The 17,898-nt window shown below is 50.7% G+C and overlaps 1 protein-coding gene across 7 annotated transcripts in view; it reads right to left on the bottom strand.

Annotated features, from left to right (window-relative positions):
* Positions 1-17,604, bottom strand: part of ADAMTSL5 (ADAMTS like 5) — a 35,845-nt gene extending 18,241 nt beyond the window's left edge. Inside the window, exons 1-5 of one of the 7 annotated variants that reach the window (XM_088147288.1) lie at positions 17,025-17,592; positions 13,844-13,904; positions 6,172-6,326; positions 2,576-2,636; positions 652-760 (exon numbers count right to left, since the gene is read on the bottom strand). In XM_088147288.1, coding sequence (XP_088003414.1) covers positions 652-760; positions 2,576-2,636; positions 6,172-6,326; positions 13,844-13,904; positions 17,025-17,149 — 511 coding nt within the window. In that variant the 5' untranslated portion in view covers positions 17,150-17,592. Of the gene's footprint in view, positions 1-651; positions 761-2,575; positions 2,637-6,171; positions 6,330-13,843; positions 13,905-17,024 lie in introns of all 7 variants that reach the window. The other 6 variants (XM_088147290.1, XM_088147291.1, XM_088147293.1 and 3 more) reach the window with 6 other exon arrangements.
* Positions 17,605-17,898: the final 294 nt, after the last annotated feature.

Here is a 17,898-nt window from a genome sequence, read left to right as displayed (position 1 = left end):
GTTGGTTGTACGCCTCCCAGAGTCACGTCCGGTGAGATGGGTGGCCATATACATTTGCTAAATAAATAAATAAATAAATAAATAAATAAATAAATAAAAAGATGGTGGCGAAATGATTAAAATAAAAACAAAATGATGTTTGAGGTTTTTACACTTCTAACCAGTGAACCAGGGGCATCGGTTTAGATCATTAAAAAGGTTAATCTGTTAATTTAAGTGTACAATCTCCACTTGTACAATCCCCGTCTGTGCCTTTTCCTGGGATTTTCACTCTAAGCAGCAGAGTTGAAAAAAATGGTCTTAATGGGGATCTAAGGGAATATCATCCAGTGGATCGGTAATGTCTTTTAGTGATCTGCTGATGACTTTTTTCTTGAAAACGGGGAAGTATTGCTTTAGGTATGGCCGTGTCTGTCAGTCAATCATTATTCATACGCCTCCCCCCGCAAGGAGTAGTGGGTCCTTGGGGCCTTCTGGGCTCAGCTCTGCTTGGGACAGGCTGGTTCTCCCCTCAGGATGGCTCTCGCCTTGTCTTTGTTGGTGGAGGAACCTGGTTCTCACCACCAACCCCAGAGTGCAGGCAGAAAGGAAGCCAAGGCCAAGCCCCTTTGAGTGGCCTGAGGACCTGGCTCACATCCCCGCTGCTCTCACCTCCGTGGAAGGGAACCCACTGGTACCGCGTCTGTCCCCCCAAGATGGGTTTGCTGTTGTAGAGAGCGCACTGCATTGCCCGGAAGGGGACGGTGCCAGCTGGGCAGGCCTGCAGGAGAGAGGGCAGGGAGGGGAAGGGAGAGGATCACCGTTAGACCAAGACTGCAGAATGACAAGAAAAGCTACACCCAGGCTGGCCTCCTGGCTGCTTGCCACATTGACTGATGCATGCATGCATGCATGCATGCATGCATTCATTCATTCATTCATTCACTCACTCACTCACTCATTCATTCATCACATTGATGAATTGCATGCCCCAGACAAGCCAGCCCGCAGCAGCCAACAATACCAAACAAGAACACCATCACTATAATCCAGCAATCAAAATCACAGAATTTAATAAAACTTCAAAAGCACCACATAAAATCCATAAATAACCAGTGCCTAAACCAATACACAATAAAAAATGACAGGCTTCACACATCAACATATCAAATAACTGTGATATGTTTACAAAAGTCCTAGGATACATAACTCCTGGATGAGAAGGCTTGGAACTCGAAATGAGTCTTTAGCATCTTTTTAAAGCAGGCAAGTGTGTGTGTGTGTGTGTGTCTGTATGAATTCCAAAAGGCAGGTGCTGCTGAGAAAGTCCAGGGGCCAGCTGTCTAGGAGTTTTAATTTTGAAACAAGCATCCTGAATGTAATTGGAAATCCACAGGACCCCAGTGCAGCTGTGCCTACCAGAAACTCCTGATAGAAGCTGACCCCTGCATTCTGGACCCACTCTAGTTTCCAGCTGCATAGGCCACCGGGAGGCAGCACGTAACCCACTTCATCTTTATGGGGACTCTGTGAGTTCAAACTGTGCTGGAAGTTGGGCTCACAGGCTGTGGCACTTTAGAGGGCTATAAGTAGTGCTTCAATGCAAGGAGCTATCCCGGCCCTGGCGCTCAGTGATATTGCAGGATGTGTAGCGGCTGCACTGGAACAGTGTCTGCATTCCACCCTCCCGTAAGCTGTCAGAGGCACGAATGCCACTTCATGTTATGTCCCGTGTAGGAGGTTTCACGTGATGGTTAAGGGAAGGTGGAAGTGCCCTGTGGGCACCCCCACCTCTGAAACAGCCGGAGCTTCCCCTTCAGAGCTCTCAGCCATTGCAATGGTATGGTACTGGTCAGTGGGAATGACCTTGGGAGACAGGAGGAAGAGCCGCAGCCTAGGCAACTGTCATGCAAAAGGTATCTCAGCCCACGGAAGGAAAACGGATGTGGGAAGCGTGTCAGAAGGGACTCTCCCGAGTTCTCTGGAAAGTAAACGCCGGGGAGGGCGGGAGCGCTTTCAGACTTGCAAGATTCTCTTCCTGTAACCCGACAATAAAAGCCCTGTTGGTACTCAGGGTTGCTGCTTCTTGTCTGGACTACCTTGACAGTCATCCATCTCCCAGAGAAGACTAAAGGGTAACCCCCCCCGACATACCACCCCTAGGGGAACTCCCACCTTGCCCCAGCATCAGATTGCCCGCTCTCCTAACTGAAGGCCCTGAAGCCTTCTTCTCCCTGATACCCCGGGGTTAATAATCTGGAGGGGCTCCCAGTTTTGGGGGAGGGGGCCCGGGCATGAGTCAGCAGCTCCCTGCCTTGGGTCTGCGCTTGCCCTCTGCTCTCGGCCGGTGACCGCGAAGGCCACGCAGAGACCATGGGCGGTTGGGCTCCCTCCCAGACCTCTGTGGACCGCTGGGCATGCCAGTGACGGTTCCCTTGAGCATCTGGGAACTGTGGTTAAACCAGGACTGCTTTCCTTGACCCCCCTCCTCTAGGAACGACATCTGGCCAGAGCCTTCCAGCCTCTAGATTAAGCCTGCCTGCCTGCTCACCAGGTGTCAGAACAGGTGTGGGGCAGCTGAGAAGAAGGTACTCACTTTCAACTCACAGACGCGGTACTGCCTGCGCTCCGCTCTGCAGGGCTCTTCCTCAGGGAACCTGTGGCCCAAGAAAAACCCTGGTTGAGTGTTCTCTGTCAGAGCGGCAAGGCTCATTGAGTGGAGAGCCACGAGGGGAATGATCAGCACGGCAGCTGCCGCTGCCTCCCCGGCCATTGGAGATAGATGCCCTCAGTCCATGGAGGCTCTTCTCGTGGCCAATATCCATTCTACTTTCTTCCAGAACCTACCATTCTTCATCATTGTCTCCAGTCCAATCTAATGTGGGGGATTTTACGTAAGAATATAGGGAGAATAGAGTTAGGATTAGGAACGCTTTGGAGCAACAGCCAAAGGTGCTTCCCCAAGTCTTGCCAACCACTGCAGAAGATCCAAGGGATGTGACTGTTTTATTTCCATAGCTACCAGGTCACAGTCACTCATTTCCTGCACCTAGGCAAGCCAAAAGCAAAAGCGTGAAAACGTTACAGGGAGTCCTCAGGTTACAATGGCAACTGGGACTGGAATTGGAACTGGATGTGGTTGTAAAGCACGACATCATGTGACTGCATCGCTTAGCGACGGCAATCCCAGCAGTCCTGGTTGCCATTGTAGCCCCAGGACTGCAAGGGTCATTAAGTGGGAAAAGGTAGAAGTCCCAGGCAAGCAGGCCGGCGGGTGAGAGCTGCGGGTGAGAGGTATGGGTGGGTGGGTGGTTGGGTGGGTGGTGCCACAGGCAGGCACTCCAGAGCATGGCTGGGTGTATGGGTGCTGTGGGGTGGGGTGTGTGCTGCGGGCAGGTGCTATGGAGTGCGAGTGGGTGAAAAAGTGGCGGAAGCAGGAGCAACTTCCAACTTCCTGACGGCTTCCCCATTAACTTTGCTTGTGGGAAGCTGGCAAGGAATGTTGGAAATCACAATCATGTGACTGCGGCTCGCTGCGACATTGTAATCGTGAGCCGGGCACCAAGTTCCTGGATCACAATCACGTGATCGCAGGGATGCTGTGATGGCTGGAACTCTGAGGACCGGTCATAGGTCCCCCTCCTTCAGCACTGTCATAATTTTGAATGGTTGCTGAACGAGTGGTCACAACCTGAGGATTCCTGGGAAGTGGGTTGGACTAGAAGACCTCCATGGTTCCTTCCAGTTTGGTTCTATATTCTTCCCCAGGAAACAGAAGAATAGAATCACAGAATGTAAGGTTTGGAAGTTACATTGACCACCAGGTGGCACCTTGTGACAGTTTCATCCTTAGACTCTTCAAACACGAGTAGCCTGGTGTTATTCTATGGGGTTCAAACCTTCTACCAGGAATTGGACTCACAGACCTTTGCACTTTAGATGGCCATATACAGTGCATTCCCCCCTCCCCACGCCCTGCCAAGTCCTGCTATGCTGCCTCATTGTGCTGATGGTGGTGGGGACTGTTTTTGGAAGGGATGAGCAAAGAACGCAAGAAGAGTATGCCAAGAACATATATCCCCAGCAGGGCCACCCAAGGCATGACAGTCAGGCAGCAGTGATAGAGGAAGATGCCAGAGGCAGAAGACCACTTCAGTGACAATGGCAAAGGCATCAGTTCACACTGCGTGGGAGAAGGCAATGGTAAACCACTCCTGTATTTTTACCAACCCCCCCCCACATGGATAGAAAATATAAAATGATTGATGGTATAAGGTCAGATGATGGGCCTCTCAGGCTGGATGGCACTGACCATGCCACGGAGGAAGTGTGTTAGTTGGAGTGCTAATGTGTTTACGATGTGGCTAGAGTAAAGCCTTCGGGGCATCTAGTTGCTGATGTTGCCATGCAGGAAAAGAACATCCGAAATTGCAAAGACAGAATTACAAGGGAACATGGGACATAAGGAGCATGAACACGGGAAAGCTCAACACAGTGGAAGGTGAAATGAAACGACTACAGATTGGCATCTTAAGTACCAGCAAATTGAGATGGACTGGGACCTGACCTTCAGTCAGAAGATCACACTATTTACTACTCAGGACATGAAAAACAAAGAAGGAACAGAATTGCTTTCATAACCAGGGAGAGTGTAGCAAGAACAGTACTACAATGGCTACCATGCAATTAATAACCAAATAATATCAGTTTGACTTCTGGACAACCCTTTAATATGGCGATCATCAAAGTTGATGATCCAGTCCAGTCACTGATGCAGAAGAAGAGGTGGTTGATGAGTTTTATATCAAGTTCAACTGGAAATTGACTGAACATGTAAGTAAGATGTGCTATTGTGATTGGAGACAGGAATGTTAATGTTGAAAATGCTAATGAGGAAAATGTAGTTAGATTGTACAGCTTAGGAAACCAAATAAAGCAGAAAAACAACTTATCAATTTCTGCCACTCCAGTGGTTGCTTCATTGTTAACACCCAAATGACACCTGTATACATGGACATCATCAGATGGAGTACATAGAAACAACATTGACTATATTATTGCTAAAAGGAGATGGAGGAGCTCAGTTATAGCATCAAAGATATGTCCAGGTGCCGACAGTGGAACAAATCACAAACTGCTCATGTGCAAGTCACAAGTTAAGCTAAAGAGGAAGGAAGCCAACCAGTTTCCACAATATGATTTTACACATATACCCACCGTTTTCAAGGTGAGCAGCAGGAATCGCTTTGAGGTCTTGAACCTCGTTGACAGAGAACCAAAGGAATTATGGAATGAATTTAAAGAAGTTATTAAGGATGAATGTGAAAAGGGACTGCAAAAAATGAAGAAAGAGAAAACAAACTGGATGTCCAAGCAAACTGTGGAAATTGCCAAGAAGAGAAGCCAAAGCCAAGAAAAATAAAAATCTCAGGAAGGAAGTAACAAAGAGTTTCAGAGAGCTGTTAGAAGAGACAAGACACTGACAATGGCAACAGGCATGGAAGAACAAGGAACGCCTTCCAAAAGGTCTCTGAACGTAGGAGGAGGTTCCCACCTCAAATCGGTATGCTAAAGGATGCCAGTGGACGGATAGCAACTGATTCAAAGGAGATCAAATTGAGGCGGGAGGGGTAGACTGAAAGAATGCACGGCAGAGACATCAACGTCCAAGATACCTAAGAAGAACGTACAAGAACCGCTAGTCCTAGCAGATGACGTTAGATCAGCACACTCCAGTCATTACCAAGTTGGAAGGTTACAGGAATTGGTGGAAGACCCACTGAGACATGGCGCGCAACGGACACAGAATCAGTAAGGCCTCTGATCAAACTACGCCAGCAAACCTGGGGAAGGACACAGATTTTGTGGTTGCTTTATATTCTGATTTAGCATGTTCACTTTAGAATGATTTTACGCATTCGTGGTAAGGTGCTTGGGTTTTTTTTAAGGATACAGTGGCATAAATTTTCCTCGTCGTAATGAAACAAACAAACGAACGCAGACAGACGACCTAGAATAAAAGTGTGCCCCCTGCTGCCCTCAACGACTCTCTTCTTCATCGCACACTGCAGCCAAAGGTATTGACGTGATTAGTGGTGACCGCCTCTGCCAAACCCCCACTTCAGCCCCAGCCCTGCACTTGATGGGCCTTCCCTCTGAGCAGCTACATCTAAACAGGCCTTGTGCGCTCACCGGATGCACCTCCGGGTCCGGAAGGAGACGCCATCCCCGCAGGTACTGGAACAGGCACTCCAGCTGCCCCAGTGTGTCCACGTCCCGTGGGCTGGCTGGTGTCGGTGCTGGGGCTCTGATGCCTGGTCAAGGTGCAGGGTGCCGTGGTTTCTCCCCTACTTAAAAGAAGATGTCAAAGTTACCACTGCCTGGGCAGGCACCAGCCCCGGTACCGTTCAGCACAACCTCCACAAGGGCGCGCGAGCGTCACCCCTAACTTTGCCCCATTTCGGCCTGCTGAGCAAATAAGGTTCTCTCCCCCCTCTGGCTCGGACTGCGTGGGGGTCTTCTCCTCCAAGCCATCCTGAGGCGACCTCTTCGCCATTAGGACTGTGCCCAGCTAGCCTTTTGCAGTGTGTGTGAGTGTGAGTGAAGGCTGTGGAGGTGGGAGTGTGCGTGTGTGCAGACGAACAGGGAAGCTCACCTCACCCACCCACCCACCCACCCACCCACAGCTGCTGAAGAGTGGGAAGGCTGGTCCTCGGCCAGGGTGCAGCAGAAGTCAAGGGACCTCCTCGGGCGAAGTCGGTGGAAGAAGGGGGCTTCAAGGGGGGGACTCCCTCAGACTCAAGGGCCATAACAGGGCAGCCCTGAGGTGGCCAAGTGGCTGTGGCAATGCAGTCCTGGCCTGGAGAAGAAGCAAAGGGAGACCACACGCATGGCATCTTCTGATTCCTCCCTCTGCTGTCAAGCATAGGTGATGGGCCCTCTCTGGGGGCCCCCTTTGGCTGCCGTGGCAGATGGTCCTCCGTGCCCGGGCAATGCGCACACAGGAGGCTATTTGCAGAACGAACAGGCTAAGAGTGCTTCCCCGCGTGATTTCTGGAGGCTTCCCCAAATGATCCTGTTCCAAGGACGGTTTCAGCTGAGTGCGTCTTGTCTCTTCTCTCCTGATTCGCTTCTAATGAAGATCTTTGTTGACCTTTCCAGCCCCGCTTCCTCTTTCTGCAGCACAGAGGGGAGGGATGGAGGGAGGGGCGCCCCACTGACAGGCCGCCTTCCCCTCCTCCCCTGCCATCTGCTTTGCCTGCTTGCTGGCAGGGAGGAAGGAAAGGGTCAGAGGAGCTGCTGCTGCTGCATCCGCCCACTCTCCTTGCAGGTGTGCCCTGGTCCACGCCACGCCACGCCACGCCACGCCACGCCACACCATGCCTGCTCCTGGTCAGCCAGCCCTGCCCCCCCCCCGTTCCACTTCGGCTGGGCTGCAGGATGCAGGGGCCCTGCTGAGGCCCCTGCCTGAGGCTGCCTCCTAAGGCTTCGCGGAGAGAGCGCTGGGGCTGGTCTTGTGCGGCTGACCGACTTCTGCCAGAACGATCTGCGGGCGACCGTGCTTTTGACGGCCCTTACGCTTTTGGACGCCACTCCGCCTCCCCTGCAGGCTGCTTCCGAGCCCTCTGGGCATGGCCCGGCCCGCCTGGCAGCAGCACCACCACCCCCTCCTTTCCCTTGCTGCAGAGGCCGAGCCCAGAGACGGCTTATCGTCATTGCTCGCTCTGCTGCGCCCCGTCTGCCCCTCCCTATGCTGGGGCCGAACGCCCCCAAGGCTCTTTACCCCCTCCTCCGCCCCCCCACCAAGGAAACCGCACCTGACCGGTTGCCGGTGGGGAGGAGACGGAGGGAGCCCTTGCTGGGCCCCGGCCTGCCGGCTGAACTATCTTGGCTGTGGGTGGGCAGTGTGGCTCTGCTTCTTCTGGTTGCCCGCTTTTTGCCACCTTTTGTCCCTTGTTCTTGTGATGGTACTATCTTTCTGTGTTTTTACTTGTGAACCACCCAGAATCACTGGGAATTGGGTGGTGCGCAAATTTATTGAACAAGTGCATCTTTGTCAAGGCGGAGCAAAAGTGACGGGTGGAGGTCTCATACAGCAAGCGTCTCCTCAGGCACCTCCCCAGCTGACGTGGGTTGGCTCCAGGCAGGATCGTGGCAGCCAGCCCAGCCCATCACTTGCACCAGCCCTGAGGCCGCTGCCCTCCTTAAGAGGGTCAGCGGCCGGCCTCTGCAGCCATGAGGGAGTCCTGGCCACTGAGTACAGTGACCCTATTTTCCTGGCAAAAATAAAGGACAAACCTGAAAAAGGGGCCAATCTGAAAGAGGTTCATAAGGATTAACAAATTGTTTATAACTTTGCCTTACAAAGGAAAATTCAAGAGCAAAACCAAGAAAATTAATAATTCAGTTAAATAAATCTAAAGGAGAGCTTTCTGAAATAAAGGACGCGTGGTCACTGTACTCCTGAGGGACACTGAGGGCTGTGGGCAGATATGATGGCTTTGGAAGAAGACTGGAGGAGACATTTGTGGAGAAAGCTTGTGGTCGGTGGACTTTTGGAGAACATCCAGACTGCTTCTGGGCAGCCCACAGGGAGGAAGGGGGGCCAACAGCCGGACCAGAACGGCAAGCTAACTTCCCAGCAGGTGGGCTCTTTACTGTACAGTAAGGTCTTCTTTCAAAGGCTAAGCATGGCAGAGGGGAATTCATATTACAATGTATTTAATTATTTATATATGATATTTTTATACCACTGTATTTCCCAAGGAAATTCTATTCCTATCGCCAGGAATTGGGCATGGTTGAACAGAGAGCATCCCCATAATTTCCCAAGGGCTAATGGCTGTGCAGAGAACCAGTTTGGTGTCATGGTAAAGGCACCAGGCTAGAAACCTGGAGACCATGAGTGTGAGCCCCGCCTTGGGCACGAAGCCAGCTGGGTGGCCTTGGGCCAGTCACTCTCTCTCAGCCCCAGGAAGAAGGCAAGGGCAAGCCCTTCTGAAAAACCTTGCCAAGGAACCTGCAGAGGCTCGTCCAGGTGGTCTTCAGGAATCAAAACTGACTCGAAGGGACACGCACACACACAAACAAAAATGGCTGTGCATAATTAAAACCAGAACACATAGGAACAACTTAATAATTTAGCCCACACAAAACACATAGACATTTAATGATGTGTACGTCACTATAGCCAGGACCTCCTTCTCTAAGAAAGGTCACAACTGGTGACCAGTCGTGGCTGGGCAGAGGCTCCTCTCAAAACAGCCTCCAGCAGAAGGCCTGAGTCAAAGAGGAGCCCCAAGCCACAAGCCTGCTCCTTTATGGGGGTGGTAATTCATTCTGCACTTAGAGTGCCAGATGGTTTCTGGACAGCTGCTCAAGCTGGCTGAGATTTAACCTGTTTCTCCCCATAGAGATCCTCTGGGCTTCCACTGCGTCGCTGTCTTGGCCTGGGGTGGCCACGCATGTACCTGAGCATCTTCAGTATGCTCACCTGAAACTGGCAAATGACCTCATGCAACAGCTGGAGGGAGAGAGAGGTGTGTGTGCACGTGCACACACACACACACCTGCCAGAGTGGCCAAAGGTTAGCTCTATCCTCCCATGCGACTGCTGTCTGGAACTGATCACTCAGCAAGTAGTGGGAGTACTCTAAAATGGTACCTCTATCCAACCCTTGCAGACAGCCCAGAAAATTTTATTTATTTATTATTTCAATTTATATAGCCACCCGCCTCAAATACATGAGTCATATATAGGAGATGGGTGGCTATGTAAATTAGAAAAATAATAAATAAATAAACCTCCCCTAAAAAAGGGCAGGTTGGAGACTGGACGAAAGTTGTCCAGCATGGTTGGGTCTAGCAATGGTTTCTTGAGGAGGGGTGAACCGCTGCCTCTGTAAGGTGTGGTGGGACAACAGCCTACTCTGTGGCAATAAGGGGGATCAATAATCTTTCCTATTTCTCAACAGCATCTAAATTAATTGAAAAGATAGAAGAATATGGAAAAGTAGCAGGTTTAAAAATAAAGATAAAACAAAGATATTAACAAAGAATATGCTAGCAAGGCGAAAGAAAGAATTGGAAGAAGTTTTAGAAATACAGGTCACAAACAGGGTTAAATACCTAGGGATATATATTACACCAAGATGTAGTACATTGAAGGAGGATAATTATGTTAAACTTAAACGACAGATTGCAACAGATTTGACAAAATGGGAGAACTTACAATTATCAATGATTGGGAGAATATCCACCATTAAGATGAATATATTGCCTAGGATATTATATTTATTCCAGACAATTCCAATTCGTCTAGGGAAAGAGTTCTTTGATGACTTAAATAAAATCGTATTGAAATACATCTGGCAGGGTAAAAAAGCAAGAATAAAGCTTAAACTACTACAAGACGCAAGAGTAAGAGGTGGGTTTGCCTTGCCTAACTGGGAATTATATTACCAGGCGACAAATTTGATGTGGGTAAAGGATTGGATAACTTTAAGAATAGATTATTGACCTTAGAGGGACATGACCTGTTGTTGGGCTGGCATGCTTTCCTGTGGTATAAGGGAACGAAAACACAGGGCTATTTTAGAAGGCATTATATTCGAGAGGCATTGTTTTTAAACTGGGAGAAGACAAGAAGACAATATTATTTAAAAGTTCCACGATGGATATCCACTATTGAAGCTTTCTCTTATCCAATAACATATAAAAAGGAACAAACAGTTAGATATATTGAGATATTGAATGAAAAGGGTGAACTTAAAACTATGCAAGCATTGGAAGAACAAGGTATAAAAATGAATTGGTTTTCATATTTGCAAATACAATCTAGATTTGATAAAGATTTTAAAGCAGAAGGTATCTATGATGAGCTGACTGTTCTAGATAAAATTTTGATGGGTACTGATGAAAAGGTGATTAAAAAACTTTATGGACATTTACTAGAATTTAAAATGGAGGAAGAAATGGAGGTCAAAGAAACAATGATTGCATGGGGGAAAAATTTTGGATATGGAATTGATTTAGAGAAGTGGCAAAAACTATGGTCTCAAAACTATAAAATGACAATGTCAACTGCATATAAAGAAAACTTGTATAAGATGTTTTACAGGTGGCATTTACCCCCAGCGAGGATCGCGAGAATGTGTAAGAACAAGTCCGATAAATGTTGGAAGTGTCATCAGATACCCGGTTCATATTACCATATGTGGTGGACATGCCCAGAAGCCAAAAGATATTGGATTAAAATCCACACATGGTTGGAAAAAATGACAAAACAACATATAGACTTTAAACCAGAGACATTTTTACTGGGAATTATATCAGAAACATATAGTAAAGAACTGAAATATCTGATTGTAAATGTTTTGACAGCGGCTAGAATTGTATCTGCTAAGAATTGGAAGAATGAAAAAATACCTATGCAGGAGGAAGTTATAAAGAAAATTATGGAATGTGCTGAGATGAGTAAATTGACATTTGAAATTAGAGAGCAAGAAGACAAACAATTTTATATGATATGGGATTTGTTTTATCAATGGTTGGATGAAAAGATATAGTAATGTAATAGATTAGGAAATTATATAATAGAAACTTGATAAATTGATATAAATTACTATATATATATATATATATATATATATATAATCAATGGATAAAAATGATACAAATCTTATAATGAAAGTGGTGTTATAGACTAGTAACAAATGAATAATAATTGATAACTGATAAATATATAAATATATGTTGGATAGATAATATGAGACTCTGTATAAATGGTGAGTGAAGACTATGAAAGGATGCCACAAATGATTGGTAACTGGCTGACACACGGTTTAAGATGGAAGATGGTTTTTATGTTTTTTATCCTCTTGTTTGTTTATGTATGTTTGTGTTTGTTGTAAAAAATAAAAAATTAAAAAAAAATCTTTCCTATTTCTCCACCCATGAGTCTGTTTGTTAAGCTGGCTTAGGGTGGGCATCCCTTTGGTGAACTGAGGCTCAGTAAGATCTGCCCACAGGCTGCTACGAGAGTTTGGGCAACAGTTTGCTCGTATCTTGATTTTGCATGGATAGGATCTTTGGGGATGATGGAACAGAATCCTGTGATGTAATCTGGAATTGGAGGATGTAATGATCAGGTTACATAGCAGCAGTTCTGAAGGGAAGACTAGACCTAGCGGGTTGCCACTTACCGACTTTGGACTCGAAGTAACCTGGGTCAAGCCCATGGTTGCCAGAGAAGCCATGAATTCCAGGACTTTCCTGGCACCTTATCTCAAGGCCTGCAAGCTGATGTCTCCTAGCACTACAAACCAGGGAGATGCCAATACCAGCCCCATGATGAGCTCCAGCAGGCCAGGAAAAGACTGTTGTGAAGCAAGGTGGGTGGTACCTGAGCAGAATCTCTAGATTGTCCCTACTGCCAACTGTCACATCAAGGTATGCCCAGTTCACAGTCTCAAGGAGAAGAGTCTTCTGGATGCCACCAAATGTTGAAAATCACCACCACTCCTGCCTTGAAATTGAGTTTGGTGTGGGCCCTGAAACCTGGGAGGTCAGATCTCAGACAGGGTGATATTGGTGCCCTTGTCCAAGCCATGTTTTGGTAATACACACCAGGTTATGGAAGAATGAGGTCTTATTACACATGGAACTGACATTTACCAGCAGCAACTGGAGACCATGGCCTCCAGCCAACCAGTTCCTGCCCCTCAGAGCAAAGCTACTGAGTGGAAGTGGCTACTGGTAGCAGACTGTAGGTCACCCTTCCGCTGGAATGGGCCATCCAGCATCATCCATCTCTCACCTCTGCAATCTCACTGTCATACCCCAAACCTGAGGATAGGCTTCTTCCTCACCAGCAGAAATATTTTCAGGCATCATCTTCTAGATTCCCACTAACCACATCAACTCCATATTCACACAGGCTTCCTGACCCAAACCTCCAATGAGCTGGTAATCTTGCCATATGCCACTGTGATCAGCTCTTCTCCACTCAACAACTACTCACTCTCACTCCTCACTCCTCTTTTCCTTTTTAATAAAACTTTTCTGGAGAACTCACCTCCCTTGCTCTCACCAGGTTCAAGGAAGGCTAGTTCCCCATCCTGCCTTCCTATTCTCTCCCTCCAGTGCCTCAGACCCAGCAGGCCCACCTTAGCTGGTGCTTCCCAAGCCTGGTTTCCCCAGATCTTTGAAGTCATCATGGCTCCCCAGCAGGACCCAGGGCTGCCCCTCTCCCGGACGCTCTCATCCACTCCTTGGGGCCAGGCTGGCAGCTGAGTCTTCTTCACCACCTGACCAGGACTAAAGTTCTGCTTGGATCCCAAGCCATGCTCCAGCCCAGCCTCCAGCCCCAAAGCACAGCACCACAGCTGCCCGACTAATGAAAATCTGAGAATGCCCTGCCCTTGCTCACCCAACCTCCTTCTCCTTACTCTCCCTTGTGCTCAGCATTCCTAGCTTGCTCCTGCACGCCATTCCTCCACCCGCTCCCTTTGGTTCCATTCAGTCCTGCTCTAGTCGCTCGTCTTCTGGTGGCCAATCCAGACGAAGAAAGCACTGGTGATCTCCGATGAGAGCATCCAACGCGCTTTCTACGAGGAAGCTCAGGGCCCGTCAAGCAGAAACCCGGCCCTGCGATGCCTTAACGATGTGAAATGGCCTCCAGGAACCGGACACTCTCCTTGCCATTGTTGGAAACGGTGGTGAGAGGCAGTGGCCCGCTGACCCCAAAGCCTGGCTGCTTAAGAAGGGAGGGGGATGAAGGGGATCTGCGGAGGAAGCGGGAGACTCCTTGTCACCCAGCTCTGGAGAGCAGAAGCATTTCTGGATTTCAGTCGGATGGACTTACCTGGACTGTGCGTGCAAGGACCAGCCCAGTCAGGAGCAGGACCCTCCAGGGGGAGATCTGCCTGTAGGAAAATGCCAGAGGGAAGTGAATGTTTTCAAAGCCTTTGGCAGGGAAGGCTAACAATGGAGAAAGAAAATGAGTGGTCAGTATCTTGTAAGTACAGCTGAGAGAGAAGCTGTGCCCTCACCAGACTGGACACGTCTAGTGCCAAAGACATGCGAATGCTTTAATGATCCGCCCTGAATCTCCCAGCCCTCACCCATTAAGGCAGTTTGTCACAAATCCCAGGCGGTCCTGCCTTCCTTTCTTCTCCCAGTCCTCAAGAAGACCACTGCCCCCTTCCGGTGCAGAGGCCACCCCCCCGCCCCAGGTCTCTGCAGCAGGGCTCGAACCCAACCTCAGGGGCCAACCTCTGTCCTCCAGGGATCCTGGCCAGGCTCCTGATCCCTTTTGCCAGATCTGCAGTAGAGGGGCTGGCAAGACTTTCTGACCAGCTTCCAAACTGGAGTCCAGAAAATATAACAGAAAACAGTTGGGAGCAAAAGATAAAAGTGCAGCTCCAGGAGAAAAGATGAGGCATCCCAGAAAGTATGGGAAAATCTTAAGCCGTGTCTTGACTGTCTGTCAGGGAAAGAAATGTCAACTGGTTAATTTAAAGCTGTGTTGTCATGCTTTACCTGTCTGTGCCAAGTAACACCTGAGCTACCTCTAAAGCGCAGCGACAGATCTGCACAGCATTCGCCCTGCGGGCAACTCCTGCCTTAGCGGCTGCCAGAGAACAGGCAACTTTTCAAAATGGTCTGGCAGCACAAGAGACTCGAAGCAGCTCTGAGACAGCTGTTGCTGTGTGCAGGCACTCCAGCTGTGGGCAGCCACGTCTTTAGGAAGAGGCCGCAAGGACAGACAATCGTGCCTGGTCAACTTGTTCATGTTCTACCTTGGAGAGGGCAAACCGCGATATACAAAATGCAGCCCTAAATTTAAAAAGCAACACAAAGCCTCTTGAACCCGGGCTGTTGAAATGCCAAGCAAATGGAGAAAAATTGGCAGTTGGAAATTCAACCAACTTTTGGGGGGACAATGCTCCTTAATATGCGCATCACCCTGAAATGCTTTTGGCCCGTGGCCCTTTGTTGTTCTGGGACCATGGACCGGGGTGGGGCTACCTGGTCCCTCGGTGACACGTGTCTTCCCCCTTTGGCAAGGGCCTCAGTTCAAGTCTGCTCCCCAAAGGGGGCCTTTCCTGGGCCTCTCAGCCCACCCTGCCCGTTGGGAAGAGCACACGTGGATGTGCACTGACTGCTGGCTTGAGTGCCCAGAGGAAGGAAAGGGTTCTCAGCCCTAGATGGACAGAATGTGGCCAAGGATGGGTTTCTTCTCTGTGGGCTTGGGGGGGCTGGGGGGTGTCCAGCAGGGTTTGCGGACAGTGTACAGGTTGATTATGGGTATATTTAGTTCTACTGTTTTGCATACCTGTGGTTGTAATTAAAGAAACATTTTGATTGACTGATTGTGATTATGCGCCATCAAGTAGTTTTTGCCCCCTAGTGACCAGCTAGGTAGATTTAAAGCAACATGGTTCAGTTTAAAACTGCAACTTTTATTCCATATAGTCCTTACTGAAGTAAGGGGCAGACTGGGTTAATGTGGTAAGGGACCAGGCACATGAGGATAGGACCGAGCCCCATGGAGACTGAGAGGGAGGGCAGGGGGAGCTGGTGAAACATGTCGCCATTCTCACCAGCAACTTGAGGGTTATGGGGCACTTTGGGGGAGCCCCGTCAGCGCCAGGGGAGTGCTGCAGGGCTAGAAATGGACTGACCTGCGACCCCGCAAAGTGGCAGTCTTGGCCTGCCACATTCCAAAAACTGCAGCCATCCAGAAGGCCGCAAGCTGAGCTATGCCGGCATTCCCTGGAGATCAGCCAAATGGGGGGACCCACAGCCAAGCCGGCCACCTGCTGCTCTACGTGCGGCAGCAGCCCCACCGTGAGGGACATTGTATGGGGGGGGAGCTCTCCCTTAAGAGCCTGGATTTGGAACAAGTTCCCCCTTCCACAATGGCACCAAGGATGCAACAGCTCAGACACACACACACACACCCCACCAAGGTTGCAGCCAACTGTAGATCCCCAGCATGCTGGGGAGGTGAGGAGGAGCTGCGGGGGGGGGGGGGCGAGGGTGAAAGCAGTTTGGGAACCGAAGCATGATTTAACTGGCACACAAGATACTGTAAATGTGGCCAGAACGAAAAGGGGTTGAGTTTTCATTCTGCCACCTGCGTCCCCAGGCCCTGCCAGAGTGTGATGCCTCTGACGTTTCCAGCCCAATCAGCCCAGCCTGGGCACCCCTGGAGCAGGAAGGCGGCTTCTAGGAGGCACCTAGCCGCTGGCCCTGGGAGGTGCGCAGGGTGGGCCCAGCCTCGTGGAAAGGGATTCTCTTCAGGCCCGAGGAGGAGCAGGAAACGCCGAAGGGATCGGGCAGGAGCAAGCGGTCGGCAGGGGCAGTGAGTCACCGCTCAGCAATCCCGAGTGCGAACCATTAGGGGAAATCCTCCCCGTGTTTTGCTGGGGAAAGTTTGTTCTTTCATGTAAGTAGGACCAAGGCCCTGTCTGCTCCCTCAGCTAAGTGGAACCTCCTTGGCCAGAAGCAGTGTGACCCAAACAAATGGGGGGTACTTCTTCACTGGCTGTCTGCGCAAGCGGCCGGCCTCTTTGCTCTGTGCCCAGAAAATCTTTGGAGCGGGAGAAGGCGGGAAGGGATCTGGCACAGCCTGAGCTCTCTGCCCAGCCTCCTCCTACGGAAAGGGAGCTCTCCCGGTGGGGACAGACCCCAGAGCACCTGCTGCCGCCCGCCGTGGAGACGGGCCCTCCGTGGCCGCCGCCGCAGCTGCACCGGCCGGCCGGGGGCGCCCGTGTCTGCGCTGCCCCCGCCCAGCCCCTGCGGAAGCGAGGCCGGCGGCGCAGCCCAGCAGCCCGCAGAAGCAGATGGCTTCCAGAAGGCAGCCCGGGATCCGCGGGCAAGAAAGAACAGAGGCGAGGAACGGGGAGCCGTCTTGGCTCCGGAGCGGGGTGTGCTCCGGCAGCCCCAGGCCGCCCTCCAGCTCAGCCTCTGCGGCGGCTGAGGGGTCCCCGCAACGCTGAAGCGCGGGGCGGCCCTACGCAGGAAGGACAGTTACTCACCGGGCGCTGAGCACGCCAGAAGCGGGGGACGCCCCGAATCCAGCCTGTAGCCGCATCTCCCAAAGCCCGCCTCTCCTGTTGTGATCCAGGGGGCAGCCTTCCGTGGGACCCCCAGGGGGCTCCATTCCCAGAGAAGCCAGGAAGAGGCTTTGGCCAAAGCCAAGCCTGCGTTGCACGCGCCCTGCGGGAGCTCCCTGACGCTTCTTCCCCGGCTGCCCCGGCTTCTCCCGCCGAGCTTGGGCGGCGTCCCACGGAGGGCGGCGGGTGGGGTGGTAGCAGAGGGAGGGAGCGCCCGGGCTGCAGCCTCCTCCTCCGGCGGGGCGGGGGGGATTGATGTGTTGCTGAACACTTCAGTCCCCCAGCAGCAGCAGCAGCAGCTCATCAGGCTCCCGGGGAAAGGTGTGAGCGAGGAACAACTTGGGGCTTAGCCCTTCAGCAGAATTCACACGCACATCCCCGAGAGGGGATCATCTCAGAGCAATATGTCTGCAGCTAAAAATAGCCCCTGCGCTTCTCCCTCTTTTCCTCTGCCAACCCCTCCCCCGTAAAGCTTGGGGAGGGGGAGGAGAGCCGGGAGCAGAACAGAGGGAAGCACCCTGCAAAACTGATGTCGTTGGAATTCCTGGAAGAGCAGAGAGAAGAAGGGGAATCAAAACTCCCATCCTCTTGCCTCATTTTCCTGGCCACCTGCCAAGCAGTCCTTGGGAAGGATAGGCCATAAATAACATCCGTGGGGTGGAATGGGGCGGGATGAAGGGGAAAGCAGAGAGGGAATGGAAACCATGGGAAGAGGAGAGGGCCAAGGCCAGGATGGCGTAAATCAGGGTACGAATCAGAAAGGGATCCAGAACTCCCAAAGGGGCAATGTTGCTGG

Source organism: Python bivittatus, unplaced genomic scaffold (assembly GCF_059951505.1).
Source record: "Python bivittatus isolate LINGU-HERP-01145 unplaced genomic scaffold, Pbiv_v1 ctg000500_np1212, whole genome shotgun sequence".
In the NCBI taxonomy this organism is placed as follows: domain Eukaryota; kingdom Metazoa; phylum Chordata; class Lepidosauria; order Squamata; family Pythonidae; genus Python; species Python bivittatus.
The sequence above is the reverse complement of the archived record's forward strand: the minus strand, read 5'-3'. Positions and strand labels throughout refer to the sequence as shown.